At 35.2% G+C, this 17,014-nt stretch overlaps 2 protein-coding genes across 2 annotated transcripts in view; one reads left to right on the top strand and one right to left on the bottom strand.

Annotated features, from left to right (window-relative positions):
- LOC137644497 (carbonic anhydrase 2-like) overlaps nt 1-2,790 on the top strand; it is an 11,164-nt gene extending 8,374 nt beyond the window's left edge. The window contains exons 4-8 of the mRNA XM_068377472.1: nt 929-1,067; nt 1,601-1,773; nt 2,061-2,224; nt 2,447-2,533; nt 2,654-2,790. Of these exons, the coding sequence (XP_068233573.1) occupies nt 929-1,067; nt 1,601-1,773; nt 2,061-2,224; nt 2,447-2,533; nt 2,654-2,689 (599 nt within the window). The 3' untranslated portion in view covers nt 2,690-2,790. The remainder of the gene's footprint in view (nt 1-928; nt 1,068-1,600; nt 1,774-2,060; nt 2,225-2,446; nt 2,534-2,653) is intronic.
- The window catches only part of MED24 (mediator complex subunit 24), a 349,247-nt gene that overhangs the window by 308,818 nt on the left and 23,415 nt on the right, over nt 1-17,014 (bottom strand). The gene's annotated exons all lie outside the window — the stretch shown is intronic.

The raw sequence follows: 17,014 nt of genomic DNA, 5'->3' as shown, positions 1-17,014 counted from the left end.
AACGTACCAATAAAAATACATAGCTCTTTACAAACGCCATGCAATATCCGAAAAACAAAGTTTTGCGAGTGCGCTCCTATAACATGTTAAACTTGGTGTAACCACGAGAAGAATTGGTTGGTTGATAAAGCCCTATAGTGCATGCGCTGTTGCTATCAGTTTCCCTTTAGCTTTTTCTGTTAGGCTAAAGTTTTGTCCAAAATAAGTTGAGGGTTAAACATGTCATGTACAGAAATGTCTAAGCAAGATAAAGTTTTAAAATACTGTTGCTCGTTACACAGACATAGCTTTTGTCTTACTTAGAATGAATGATATAATGTTATGTTTATAATATTTTGGCCAAACATTGTAGCAGCCAAGTACAGCATTCTTGAATAATAATCACATCTATGTGAAGCCATCTTGTCACCTGCACAATTTTTGTCCCTACAATTTGTGTCAAGCGTCATGGCAAGATATGCAATTTTAATGGAATGGTACGCAGTATGAAGTATTGTTTGCGCCCCTGTCTACGCATTGTCCGGTCAAAATTTGGCCGCATTGGGATGTATTACTGCGTAATGGCACTACTTGTTTGCTCATAGGTTAGGTTAGGTATTAACACGCACTGACATTCACCGTCGGCAGCGTTCGCAACCAGTTCGCAAAGCGCTCACACTGGATTCATAAACTTATCAAGCACATGACATGAACATTTAAGCGTGCTGTGCCAAATTTTCTTGCCTTTCAAAATTCTCTGTAAGCGCCCCCGCAACTTTTACACACTTCGCAGGAAGACTTAGATAACTGGCACTGCGCATTGCAAATCATTGCGGAAATAAAAATCGTGTGTGTCAAGGTGGCTTATGAAATTACAGTAGGGCACGGACTGATGTGTGCTACTTCAGTATTCTTAATGTTCTATTCTTTTTTATTTTATTGGCCAAAGTCGTTATCATACCAACTTTGGATGATGCAGCTACGATTGAAGGTGGACCATTCCTAACTCCTTATGCTGTGGTCCAGTATCACTTCCACTGGGGAGATAATACCACTGATGGCTCGGAGCACACAATCGACAACCAAAGGTTAGTGATTGATCACTACTTTTTTCTCATCATTACACGTCAAATTGGCAATGCAATAGGTATGAAATTATTTTGATATATAGATGAAATATTAGGATATTGACAGATCACGAATTAGACATATAGTTCTTTACAATCCATGAAGTAAATAAAAAAAAGACAAAAGAGAGATTAAATTTTTACAAATTAAAAGTTTCTTACTCTGATTTCTATAAGATAGAATTAAATGCAATAAATACTTTGTTAGAATAAATGGAATGAACGTTCCCTAATAGTGTAACGAGACTGCAAATCAATAAGGTGAAAAATATTGATACTGAAAGTAATAATGGAGAATAATTAAACAAATATGGTCAACGACCAAAATATTTTTAATATTAACTTAGGGTTACGAGTTCTTACATAAAGACTTTAAAATCCTAAAGAAATATATGGTCGACATTTAGTCGAAAGTTTAGAAATTCATGAAGTAAAGAATTAGTTCTTTGAAATCTAATCCATCTATCTATTAAATATCTATATATTTTTTTCAGGTATTTGGGAGAGATCCATATGGTTGTATACAATGCTTCCCTAAGAAATATAGGTGAAGCCTTTGGGGTACATCAAGGTCTTTATGAGATAGCTATTCTCTTGGAAGAAAGCCCTTCAGATAATATCAAACTGGACAACATCATCAACGGTTTGAGTCAAGTGATTCCTTCACGTGAGTTGAAAGAGTGTGATGCTTAATGGTTCTCCTTAAAGTACCTATTTTTTGATTGCTTCAAAGTGTTAATCGTTCAAAAAACCTTATTGCGAAAATAAACATACTTAATTTCACATAATTATACACCTTACTGATGATGATACTAGTATGATAAGAACAGAAATTGCCCAAATAATATGAAACCAAGATTCTTAAAGAACGTCTATTCTAATAAAAGTTATTTATAAACATCCTTAACATTATAGATTATTTATATGGTCACCAATTTCACTTAAAAAAAACAGAGTCCAAAACTGAGCTGAGACCTTTTCCCCTGATAAACCTTCTGCCAGACAACCTGGAAGAATTCTTCTTCTACGACGGGTCAATCACAGCCCCTGTGCCCACCTGTGAGGAAAACGCCGCTTTCGTTGTCTTCAACGACCCCATTCCTATTTCGAGAAATCAGGTCAGTTGGCGACTTGTAAATCGTACACCTTTTCCCCTTTGATAAATGACATAATTTGTAAAGGGTTTGGGTATCAAGTTTATCCCCATTAAAGAGGGCCATGATTTTGGAAAATGGGCAAATGATTAGCTTTTATGAATTTGTTTCATCAATGATTTTTTTAAAAATAAAGTCATCTATTTACAGTTTATGAAAAACCTCTGATGTTATCAATTATTCCAGATGGCACGTTTCTATAACCTAGAAAATGCTGCTGGTTTCAAGATAATCAACAATTTTCGGAATCTACAACTGCTAAACGACAGAACGGTAAGTATCGTTTCTACAATGCGCGAACTTCTGTTTATAAACTGACCACATTCGTTTTCACAAACATGTCTAAAATCAATTATTATCAACAACTAAGTTTCCCTTTCATTTCCCTATCAGGTGTATATGCCGCCTGTGGGCAGCGCCAGAGGCTGAGGCATCTCCGGCCATCGCTGCATCGGAAAGAAATTCGAAATCTACGCAAACAACGAAACTAAAATGAAATATATCTAAGTGAAGTAACAGTTGATTACAAGAGGGTTTGATGCCCATACTTTTGAACTATAGTTTGTTTATACATTACCTAGTTTAAAATGGGTGAAAGGATATAAATTGCCTGAAAATATGATTCTTACTTTCGATATTTATAAATACATTATACCGTCTCCAAAAAAATGGCTTGTATTTAATCCATGATTATTTTGCATAACATACAAAACTCATTAAAATACAGAAATCCAGAATTTTGATACCACTTTTTTGAGACAAAATAAAAGTTTTGGTAGAAATTCAAGCTTACCATTGGGATAAAAATTATCATATAAATAAGATGAAATTATTAAACAAATTGGTCTATAAGGTAGCCGAAAAGGAAGATTAAATAGAAGTCGAAAGAAACTTTCAAAATAGAAGAAATATATTACAATGAGAGAGAGAGAGAGAGAGAGAGAGAGAGAGAGAGAGAGAGAGAGAGAGAGAGAGAGAGAGAGAGAGAGAGAGAGAGAGATGCGATCCTTATGCTCAATGAAAGAAATAATGGGTTTTTATTATCCGATGGTTTTATTTCACTCAACATAATCCACTATGTGAATCATCTAACACACCCACTTATGCAATTTTCTTCCCAAGAGGTTTGAAGCGGAAACTTCTTACATAATCACACTCGTATGATGATGATATTTAACCTCCGGCGTCAACGACCTTGGCAAAGTGTGGCATCAGCTGGGTCACGCAACAACCCAAATCACAACACAGAAGATTATATAACTTCTTTTGACAAACTTACTTCCGTATCCTTTCTGAGGATGTCTCTACTTCAAACTTTCTGTAGTGAAGGCAATCAATAAAAAAATAACCGCCAATTCTTGTTAAATTACCCGACTTTCAAATTTCACTAAGTTACTATGAGATTTCCATGCTCAGAGAAGACACGTCACGTTTCGGAGACTTAAAGCGGTTACATAAAACAAACATAAATATTATATATATATATATATATATATATATATATATATATATATATATATATATATATATATATATATATATATATATATATACACATATATATATACGTATATATATATATATATATATATATATATTTATATATATATATATATATATATATATATATATATATATATATATATATATACACGAGCATGGTCTAGGCCAAAAAACAATACACATTGCAACTTTTATAATTAACTGTAGAAGCCAGAATAATACCTCTGAACGAATATCAAGCCGCTTCAATACCTTCTCATAATTCTCATCAACAACGCATTGAACACACCAACATGCACACACACACACACACCACATCATTCACTATGAGCATAATATCTCCCTCCATATATCCATAACTTCCAGTAATAGCCATCATCCTTCAATTTATCTATGTTTCTGAAACATCAGCAAATATTGATTCATCTTTTTATTCTAATTTATTACCACTAACTTTAGAAGTAGCTCTCCAATGTAGAGAGGAGTACTTTCTTAGAGGGTTGTGTACTGTGTTGAGAGGAAATGCCCCTTGGTTGATAGCAGAACCATTTTCTTTCAAGACCTACGACGTCACACATTTCAAATGACTGCTATTATGGTTGCAGGAACCAATTGCACTTGCACATTGCTGCACGTATCGATAGTTTGAGAAACAAAAGGAGCCGAGGCAAATGAGTGCTTAGTGGATGGGGGTGATTGGCCACAATGGAGGAAGCAAAAGTCTTCCACTTTTCCATAAAGACAACGGAAATCCAAGTTTTCAGTCTTGTAAATTAGACTTAATCAAGTTGTAAAATGCAGTTAGCAATCATGAATACATACATACACCCACACTATATATATATATATATATATATATATATATATATATATATATATATATATGTCTGTGTATTTATATATACATTAATATATATATATATATATATATATATATATATATATATATACACACACACATTATCAAGATTGATTCACATCTCATGATAAAGGAAAACCCACAACAAAATTGTCATTGAGCTCTATGTGCAACAAAACTTTGACCACGTTTGTACATCCATTAAACCTCCTACAAAATGTGTGCCATTCACCTAATCTTCCACCTATTACATTTCCTTCTTGAAATTAAGGTCCTTGATTTTTCAATCATGTCTTTTACACTGTTTAGACAGCCATTTTTTGGCATTTTCTCATCCTATCTTATTTGCTCTTTTCACTAACTATCCTCTTCCATTCTTTCCACATGACTAAACCACCTGAAAATGCTTGATTCATCCTTTTACCAACAGTAAACTTTTCCCCACTCTGAATTGATTCTGTCATGTGGAAAGAATAGAGGGCAATAGGTTACTGGAAAGTGTGTAAGGATTGGATAGATAGTTTGAAACACGAAATCGATAGGAAGTTCCTTGATATCAAGGGAGCATAATAGTGTTCACAAGATATGGATGAATGAAGCAGTGGGTTTCTTTCATTTGCGGGGATAGGGTGGGGAGGGCCCTACTCGCTCCTGATGAGACTTCATTGTAGGTGTATGAAGTGGCTCATCTGTAAAATATGTATGTGGCTGTGGCTGTTGTATTGATTTTCTCTTTAATCACCCATCATTGATAAAAATACAAATACTGTTCAAATTTGTATGCATGTATATATATATATATATATATATATATATATATATATATATATATATATATATATATATATATATATATATATATATATATATATATATATGTTTGTGAGTGTGTGTGTGTGAAATAAGAACAGGTGCATTTATAGGTGCTTAAATGCGAAGACAGCCGAGGGACAGAGCATCATTAGCAAGTAAATAATAATGGAAAGGGTAAAGCGAATGTTTGGAAAAGGGCTTGATTGGTGGAAATAATCTATTCATAAAAGAAAATATTCAAAAGGATAAAGTGGAGAGAGAGAATGAAAGGTGAGGAAACGTTTCTAAAATTTCGCTAGTGCTCAAAACAGCATATTAAACAGAGTTGATGATTGTTATGGTGAGCAGAACAGGGGTTCCATACACGATTGATAATTAATCAATTTTAGAAGCAATTCTATGAAAGATTTATACGTTTAAGTTGGAGAGGAAAGGGTTGGAAAGCAGATGTAAATATAGTTACGATAGATCAGCTAAAACAATATAAGTAAAAAGAGTAAACTAATGCTAAATTGTAAGTTATGGTTAAAGACATGGAATTAGAAGCATTAGACAAGAAATTCTTAGATTTCATGACAGACTAATTGACACTACAGCAATGTCGGAAGGCAATAAAGACATGATGTAGTGGGACAGAAAAAATTAAATGTTTTATGGAAAATAAGGAATATATTAGAGGTGCAATTGCCAAATAGAAGAGATCATAAATTATGTAAATACACAGGAGGGACAATTATAAAGAAAGAAATGAGAATAAAATAGAATAAGAAGTTAGTCTGAAAGTGAGGACTATCGGGAATTGTTGGAAATAAATCTAAACTACCATGAACAAATTATCGAGATGTCTGATGTGAATGCAGTTATAGGTCGAAGAAGTAAGAAGTAGGAATTTAGAGCATTTTCTGAATGTAAGTTAGAAGAGAGATAGAGAAGATTTAGGTGAAAGTAAATGTAAGGAAGAAGGGCGTTATTGGATTAAATTTAAGCCAAAACCGTGGAGTATCGAATGTTAATATGGACGGAAGTATTATGAAGTATTTGATTCAAATTAGTGTTTTGGTGTAGAAACGATGAATAAAGGTAAGATGAGAGAGGAGGTGGTTTATAGATTAGCTAAAGTAAGAACGGTAGTATAGTGCATGCTAAATATTGGCAAGAGACTTGAATCGTTTGTTTTATGCAGCAAAACATTATACGGTTCATTTGCACTTATTTCAGTACAAAATCACTATTCTCAAATATTACACGGGGAATACTACAGTAAAATTCATATATATATATTCATATATATATATATATATATATATATATATATATATATATATATATATATATATATATATGTATATATATATATATATATATATATATATATATATATATATATATATATATATGCATAACACCGTGATGTTTTGAAATGAATGAATGCATGAAGCGACTGTTGCGCCAACACTATCTTATGCAAGTGGTGAGTGGATGTTGAGCAGGAATGAAATGTAGGTTGTGTATGTTGAGGCGATCCAGCTATGTGGAAAGAATACACGATAATAGATCTGTGGAATGAGTGTAAAATTCGAACACGTTGACAGGTAGCAGGAGAGGGTACCCAAGAAAGGACTCATTTACTATTTTGCCAGTAATTTGCAAACAACGAGTCATTGAAACTGGTTTGTAATTGATTGCATTAGTGGGATCTTTTCCTGACTTAGCTATTGATATTACAATCGCATATTTCCATGCCACCGAGATGACAAACACCCAGGAGGGAGAGACATCGGTTTCAGGAAGTGGAGAACGTGTCCATAACAGGGAGGAATGACGCAGTGTAAGGAAATCCAACGAGCTGTTAATGAACCTTCTATGTAAACATATGAAACAATAAATACTGGGGAAGTTCTATACCAGGAGTTCATCCTCGAATTAGCGGTTAAAGTAAGAATGCCGCAGTGACCACAGTATTATTATTTTTTTGTTTCGTTTGCAAGCTTTTGAGCATAAACATTCTTGATTCATTAATCAAGATATAAATGTGTCTGTGATGTGTTGTTCTTTGTCTGGATCATTCTGTAACTACCATATTAGAGGAATCTGACTTTAAATATATAAACATATATATATATATATATATATATATATATATATATATATACATATACATATATTTATATATATACATACATTTATACACACACACACACACACATATATATATATATATATATATATATATATATATATATATATACATACTGTAATATCTTCGTGGCGTCCAAGAATCGAAGACAGCTTCTCTCCGGAAAATCTGAGCTCCAGATAATTTTAAGAATATCAGGAAAACTGCGTTTATGTTTCTCCATTTACTATTTAGCATCGAAACCTGCTTTGAGTCACTTTTTTCATCCTTTATCCGTGATTCTTCGTCAGGACTAAAATAATTGAGCGATTACATTTTAATATAAAGGTTATGGATAGTCCGAAAGTAATATATATACAAAAACACACATACAGTATATATATATATATATATATATATATATATATATATATATATATATATATATATATACATATATATATATATATATATATATATATATATATATATATATATATATATACATATCATTAAAGGGATGAAAATTTACCAGCCCAATGAGTCAAACATAACTTCTACAGAACTGGCCCGAATAAATCAGGGAGACAACATATATATATATATATATATATATATATATATATATATATATATATATATATATATATATATATATATATAATATACATTAAATCCAACTGATAAAAAATAAGATATTTAAATTTTATTTATTAAACCTTTGTTGCTTAAAAACAGAACAAATAAAAAAAATACTCAGAATCAGATAAAACGTCAAATAAAGTTTTCTAACCAAAACACAAGTCTCTATGTGTTTTAAAAACAGTATATTCCCAAAATATATATTGGATGGTTAAAAAAAGTGTCACACTCTCTGCACTCGGGAAATGTCTCGTGAGGTCTGCACATTAAAAATCCATGGGTCAATTTTGTATGACCAGTTCGCAATCTGGCTAAAATTACTTCCGTCCTCTTATCTTTCTGGCATGATGATATCCATAGATAAAAGATTGGTTTTATTTGTTTTGATTTATTACTTTTAGATTCATTATTCCAGATTGATTGCCATTTTCCTACTGCAAAAAGCTTTATGCTAGTTATATCATCCTTAGCGAGTAGTTATATGATATGTTCGTGCCATCATCTCTGTTCCATGGCATTCAACTGTCTTTGATTAGAGTTCTCTTCTTTGAGGGTACACTCGGGCACACTATTCTATCTTATTTCGCTTCCTCTCGTTTTTTTTTTTTTTTTAAGTTTTTATAATTCATACAGTTATTACTGTTCTTAAAATATTTTATTTTGATTGGTTATTACTTCTCTTGTAGTTTATTTATTTTCATGTTTCCTTTCTCCAATGGGCTAGTTTTCCCCATTGAAGCCCTTGGGCTTAGAGCATTTTGCTTTTCCAACTAGGGTTATAGCTTAGCTTGCAATAATAATATTAATAATAATAATAATAATAATAATAATAATAATAATAATAATAATAATATGGTAGCCTACATCTACTGCTAACTTTGCAGCTGCATCCGCTTTTCATTACCAATAATTCCAACATGGGCAGGAATCCAGCATATTTCAACATTCATCCCTTGGGAATAGAATTTGATAAAAAAACTTTAATTTGTAATACAATTTGATTATTATGAACATAACGTTTTAGGGCTTCTAAGTCACTTTTTGAATTGGTATAAAAGATAAACTCATGATTCATCCCAATTTCAGTTGTTTTAATAATGTCAATTGATAATAAAATCGCGCATTGTTCCGATGTAAATACTGATACATTACTAATAAATGAGAGCCAACTTGTTTTGTCTGAGGATACTGCAACACAGCCAGCACCCATTCAAGATTTAGAGTCATCAGTATATATGCCATAATGAGGTCCTTTCCTTTGGATGTGTTCCAAGGCATGTTGTTTATGGTGAATAGAAGTATAGTTATGTTTCTCTGATAAATGAAAAAGATGAGAGCATCTTCTTGTTATTTTAGATCCATGGTGGAGGAAAGAGAGATGGTTAAATAAGGTTCATTTTCATGTTTGTAGACTGTAGTAACCTATTTGTTCTTATGGGGAATGGTAGTTCATGATTGTTTATAAATCATCACTTTCATTGAAGAGCTTTGTTTTAGAATAAGTGGATAAGATCTTTAATGTACTTCGCGTTGTTACAAAATCTCGGTGTAAGGACAAAAGTGGGTCCCCGCCTTCACATACAACTGACATATTTGGGGAAGATCTAAAGGCTCCAATATACAATACACAATAATTCTTAAGATTTCGGGGTACCATCAGATCCTGACCCATATATTGGGCTGCCATAATCTATTCTTGATATGACTAAAGCTTTATAACTTCACTCCCTATTGTATGAGACAAATTCACCATTAGGTTGAGAGCATTATCACATTTGGATTTGATACGTGAGCTTTCTCGTTGAGGCGAGTATCGAATATTAGTCCCCAAAATTTGACCTAATCTTGGCATAGCATTTGAGTGTGACCTAATGCGAGATTTACTTCTTGGTTTTGCTTCCATCTAATATTCTTACAAAACATAATTGCTCGTGTTTTTTTTTTTCTTTTTTTGCAGAAAGTCTGAAACCAACAGACGCAGTTCAAACCTCTATCTTTCAAATGAAGTTATTTATACTTCTTTGGCCATGTTGAGAGAATGGAAAATGGCTGTCTGATAAAGAAGGTAATGAATGCAAGAGTTGACGGGAGAAGTACAAGAGGAAGGCCAAGGTTTGGGTGGATGGATGGAGTGAAGGAAGCTCTGGATGATAGGAGGATAGATGTGAGAGAGGCAAGAGAGCGTGCTAGAAATAGGAATGAATGGCGAGCGATTGTGACGCAGTTCCGGTAGGCTCTGCTGCTTCCTCCGGTGCCTTGGATGACCGCGGAGGTAGCAGAAATAGGGGTGTACCAACCGTGTGTCACACGATCGTACGTAATTCATTTTGTATTTATTATGCTTGTATCTTCGCTCTTCCCTCGCACGAAAAAGAACCAGAATAAACATGTCTGCGTTTCTCCTATGTAACATTGTCTGTTTCTCGAACATGTAATTTCCTGTTGCCTTGAGGTTTTGTATATAAAGGAGAGTGTTCTATAATAAATCAACTCAGTTGCTTTCATACTGCCTTTGAGTTCACAACCTTCTCTCGGCCTGTCACATTGGTGAAATAAATCAACTCAGTTGCTTTCATACTGCCTTTGAGTTTACAACCTTCTCTCGGCCCGTCACATTGGTGACCCCAGAAGTCGACTTGCTCCCACCGCCTTCCAAACCCACCCCCCTCGACCCTCCATCGTTGGTACTATGGCGGATTCTACAGAAGTTGGCGCTGCGGCTGCTCCATTGAAACTTTCATCGTTCGCCAGCGGAGAGGCGTTTGCTTGGTTTCAGCGCGCAGAAGTCCAGTTTCGCATCAAGGGCGTGACTCGCTCAACCACCAAAGCAGATTATGTTCTCGTGGCGATACCCGAGGACACCTTCCCGGAAATATCCGATTGGCTTTGTGAACAAGGAGACACCCCAATAGCGTATGACGCCCTCAAAACATACCTTCTGCAGCAGTACTCGCCGTCGCCAGCCGCCCGTATAGCAAAGCTTTTTCAGCTCTCGCAACAACCGTTGGGGGACCAAAGGGCTTTGCTTGCCCTCAGGGAAATGACCAGTATCACTCGCCTTCAACCTGCTGCAGACGGCTCTCCTCGTGAGGTGAACCTACTTCGTGCCCTTTGGATACGCCGTTTACCCGGACCTATACGCGCTGCCATACCCGATGTCGATAGTTTACCCATAAAGGACTTGATGACCAAAGCCGACGCCCTTATGGACAGCCACTTCCAGACCTCCATCAACGCCTCCACCCCCGATGAAGAGGATGTCTATTCAACATCAACCGTAGCTGACATGAATGCCGTAGGACATACACGCCTACCCCATGACGTGCCGAAGCAGCTACAAAGCCGCCCACCACCCACCAATCGCTCGCGCCCCAACAAACGACTTCTACAGCCACTTACTATCTCCCATCCGCCGCAGTTTTGCTACTACCACTTCAGATTTGGGGCAACCGCGAAGAAATGTGCCGAGGATTGTCAGTGGCCAAAAAACGTGTAAGTAGGCCATTGCTCGTGGCGGTGGCCTCCCGTGTTTCTAATCTTTTTTTTTTTACATGATGCAGGACCGAGCGTGCGATTTTTTGTAGACACGGGTGCTTGTCGTTCTCTTTTGCCAAGGAAACTCTTCAAGACACGACGTAGTCTGTCTGTGACAGGCCGAGAGAAGGTTGTGAACTCAAAGGCCGCATGAAAGCAACTGAGTTGATTTATTATAGAACACTTTCCTTTATGTACAAAACCTCAAGGCAACAGGAAATTACATGTTTGAGAAACAGACAATGTTACATAGGAGAAACGCAGACATGTTTATTCTGGCTCTTTTTAGTGCGAGGGAAGAGCGAAGATACAAGCATAATAAATACAAAATGAATTATGTACGATCCTGTGACACACGGTTGGTACAGGGGATTCAGCATTATGAAGCTTCATCGATGGTGGATAATGTGGGAGGGGGGAGGTGTGCCACCCTAGCAGTACCAGCCGAACTCGGTTGAGTCCCTTGATGTCGGCTACCCCCCAAAATTGGGGGAAGTGCCTTGGTATATGTATGTATGTATGTATGTATGTAAGTGACAAAGTGTTTGATGAGCAGTATATTGCAAAGTCGTTTACGTAAAGACTTTTGTTTTGCACTCCCTGTGTCATTTGAGCAACTATGTCATTAAATGCCGCTCATCAATGGCAGAGGCAAGAGACAGTGACATTGCCCTATCAAGCAAGATAATGCCCTAGAGACTGATAATATTACATATGATCAGCGCCCAAGCCTCCTTTCCATTCAAACTAGGACCAAGGAGGACCAGACAATGGCTGCTGATGACTCAGCAGATAGACCTATAGGCTAGCCATTAGGCTTCCCCAAACCATCCCCCCTCCTTAGCTCACAAGGATGGTGAAATTGCAGCAAACTAGTTTGAGTGGGACTCGAACCCCACTCTGGCAATCGCCAGGCAAGGACACTACCACCAGATCACCACAAAGAGAGTCCCACTTAAAACACTACCCTGGAGAACACCACAGTCAAGGTTGTAAAATTTGAAATAAACATTCACTAAACGAGTTTGTTATGTTCTTCCACCAATGAAAACTAATAAAATTAAGAATGTGTCCTCGAAAACCATTATGATATAAGAACTTTAGTATTAAATGCCTTCTCAATGTCAAAAATTATGGCTACTGTGCTACAATATCGTTCAAAACCTCTACTTATATAATTTTCCAAGTGTGAAAGAGAGTCCAATGTAGATTGCTCTGATTGTGAGCCAAATTGCGTGGCTGATAAAGCATTATAACGACATAAACACCAATTCAGTCTATGATTTATAATTTTTGTCAATAATTTTCCCAACGCAACTGGTCAGTGAATTTGTTCTGTGATGATTTGTGTTACTGGGATACTTTCCTGACTTTGCTATTGGTATTACTATGGCATGTTTCCATGCATTTGGAAATAGATGTTTGGTCCAAATACGATTATAAAATTCTAAGATAAGCGCCAAAGGACTGAGAATTTTTATCATATCAAACTTTATATCTCTACCATGAGCCGTTTAACTACAATCTGATAGTGCAAATTCCAGCTCATCCTTGGTAAATCTTTTATCATAACAAATTGCATTGCAATTCAATGTAATTGCTTCCTTTCTTTACATGGATCGAAAGTGGGCGTTCAGATTAATACTAGTTATGCTTTCAATATTTCACCCAATACGATTTGAGATTGCCTGTGTATCATGAATTGGTAACTCTGTGCAATAATGCATGTCTTCCATGTCTGCCACAAGAATCATTAATCTTTCTAAATTTCTGCAACACCTTCTGCATCGAAGTATTTTCAGATATACTAGACACATTTTTGCCACGATATTATCTGTGCTTTCATTGCATATTTTTTAAATTAGCAGAAATCTTAATAAAACATGGTTTCAATAAACTAATTTTTATTGCTACATCAGTTACGGTGTTAATTAGATTTCCTAACGTTAGGGAACCAGCATTCATATTTTCAGAATTTTTATTTAGAGTTTCTAGTTTCCTTCCGATTGCATGCTTTTCCTTTATTGCTTGAACCAGTGCATCTGAAAACCTATGTCGGGCATTAGTCAGCTGCTTGTGTGATGAACTTTATAAAGAAATCCTTTATTTTATCATAAACTTGTGAATAATCAAAGGGGGCACAGGACCCATATTAACCATTAAATTATCTCCCGTCAGCTTTATTTGTATTATAACGTTGAATGGGAAGACTTGGTGCATGTCCTAACAGGGTTATTAATAGTATAGGGAAATGGTTACTGCTGTAAAGCTCGTCTAGCACGATCCATTCAAATTTATCAACAATATTGTAGGAGTAAAGAGTTAAGTTTATTAAGGAAAATGTTCCATGAGCTTTTGAATAGTGAGTGCTATTATTTCCTCGTTTAGAGAGCTCCTTCACAATGAAAGCAAAATGTATCTTTTACAGTATATCTGATATTAATGTACCAAAAATCATAACAATATTATAACATTGGACATGCCGAGGATGTAATTCTCTAACAGAAATACTCAAATGTCGAAACTTTATATATTCTGGTAGATAAGGAAAGGTAAATACAATCTAGATTGATTTATTGGTTTCTTTCAGATTTTTCAAATTTAGAATTATTAGGACACCTCATTAATATTTCCTCTTTTGAGAATTCATACAGATCTCTGCAATAATTTATTCCATTAACCTGATTAAAGTTGGGTGTGGAGCTTCTCCATAACATCGGATGGGGACGATGCAAAATTAGTAAGTAGCACTGCTTTTGTTTCATTGCCAGCTTTAATTAGCAAATATGACATCATTTCAAATTACCCTGAGGAATAGTGCAACATTTTTTAGAAATCCATAACCTTTAATCAGGGTTGTGGTGGCCGATGCGGTAACATCATTGACTGGTGAACGCCAGACTGGGGGTCGAGTCTGCTCAAATTCGTTAGTTCCTCTGTCACTACAACCTCACCATACTTGTGAGCTAAGCATGGGGATTTGGGGGTGCCTATAGGTCTATCTTCTGAATCATCAGGAGCCATTGCCTGGCCCTCCTTTGTCCTAGCTTGGGTGGAGAGGGGGCCTGGGTGCTGATCAGTCTCTAGGACACTGTCCTGCTCGATAGGGCAATGTCACTGACCCCTGCCTCTGCCCTTCATGAGCGGCCTTTAAACCTTGAACCTTATGCCCTTCCTTGTAGGATACGACATGCCCGACTGGTTCGGCTATGACTTGGCGTAATTTTTTTTTCACCTCATTTAAGATCACTAAATCAAATTCTGAGTTCCTAATATTGTCGCTACTATACGGCTTTACATGGCTAGAGAGGCGAGGGACTTCCTTGTTTTTAACTTTTATGAAGGCAATTTTAGCCTTAGACGGGTCTTCAAAAGTCAAAGATTTTCTAAATTCTGTTTGTCGTTTGAGAGTTTTAATTTCTTCCTTTAAATTTTCCCAAAAGGATTTAAAGGTTTAAATATTATTTCACAATTCATATTGCAGAAATTTCTACACATTTTAGAACCTTTATATTTTATACCCCCAACATTTTTAGACACTTGGGGTCATGGGGGAGAGGGAACAATACGTTCCGGTAGTATAACAATGGACACAATTATTTACGGAGTGATTCTTTTTATTGCCGAGGTCGTCTCCAAAATTTCCCTTACCCGAATTGGTAGAAATCGTCAACAGCGCCTAGGGGTACGGGAAACTTCTACTGTATTTATTATATTTTGGAAGTAAGGGAATAATGATAGAAATGAAAAAAAAAAAATAACATGTAAAAATATAAGTTTAAATGAAAGAAAATTTTAGACTGCCTGACATTCTAAAAGAGACCTCACTAGCCTTTCATGGAGATAATTCCTCCACCAAACTGACACCTGTGAGAGCTGACTCCCAAATGTTCACTCCCTTCTCTACCACGAATGGATGAAACAACTATGGTTCGAGTGTAAACTGAACCTACTTGAAGGTGTTGAGAGCATTTCAAAAATACAATAATTCCCACTTTAACCATAGTGGGAGGCACACCGGACAGAATGCCGAGTTCTGTCTAAAAAAAGACAGCCCAGCCCTGGAATCCGAGGGCCAACTTAATGCACAAGATAGTTCCGTGTGTTAGCATGTGAATACTGACACTCCCTTGGTCCAAACATTATCGAGTAGTTGGCAAGAACACAATTGTTTAAAGAAGAGGAAACTCCAATCCCAGCAAAGGCATCCCTTCCCAAAAGAATCTAGACAGTGAAAAGAAGAGAGATTAGACAGCAATCGATAAAATAAAAAGGAGATTGACGTAATAATAAGCAATACAAAAAGTATAAAAGAAGTTTTGAGTGGAAACTAAGGAAAAAATAGTTCCCCAGCATGAGAGTTATTTCTTCGACACAAGGCTTCAACACGAAAATGATATTCCGTGTTGAAGCCAATTGACTACGTTTAGTCTCTCAACAAGATACACACACACACACACACACACACACACATATATATATATATATATACGTGTATATATATATATATATATATGTATATATATATATATATATATATATATATATATACATATACACAAAAGTACTTGAAGTAATATCAATGGACTCACCTATATCATATATGGCGGAAGTAATAACTTCAATCAAGTCTCTTCGCTTTTCTTTTCGGGGCCGTGATACATATTTTATGTCATTACGTGTCAGCATTCACGATTTCAACACATAAATATACTCTCTCTCTCTCTCTCTCTCTCTCTCTCTCTCTCTCTCTCTCTCTCTCTCTCTCTCTCTCTCTCTCTCTATATATATATATATATGTATATATATATATATATATATATATATATATATATATATATATATATATATATATATATATATGTACATGAGGCCCTTTGTGTCAATAGGAGTAGGAGATGATGATGATGATGATATACTGTCAATATATATATATATATATATATATATATATATATATATATATATATATATATATATATATATATATATATATACGTGTGTATATATATGCATATATATATATATATATATATATATGTGTGTGTGTGTGTGTGTGTGTGTAAAAAAATGAAAAGTTTTGTTTGTAAGATGAAATAGACAATCTAAACACTGCAATGTTAGCGGATCCCTCAAGATCATAAAGACGTTCCCACACAAGGACATCTCGATAGTTACGTTCATGAAGTGAAAAGAAATTGCTAAGGTAACGAAGATGAAAACAGCAATTATTTTTAAGCGTGTCTCATATTTATGAAGAGTATCTAATTTCATATAATTTTGAAAA

Source organism: Palaemon carinicauda, chromosome 1, assembly GCF_036898095.1.
Source record: "Palaemon carinicauda isolate YSFRI2023 chromosome 1, ASM3689809v2, whole genome shotgun sequence".
NCBI lineage: Eukaryota > Metazoa > Arthropoda > Malacostraca > Decapoda > Palaemonidae > Palaemon > Palaemon carinicauda.
Note: the sequence above shows the minus strand (reverse complement) of the source record. Positions and strands in the feature narration are given on the sequence as shown.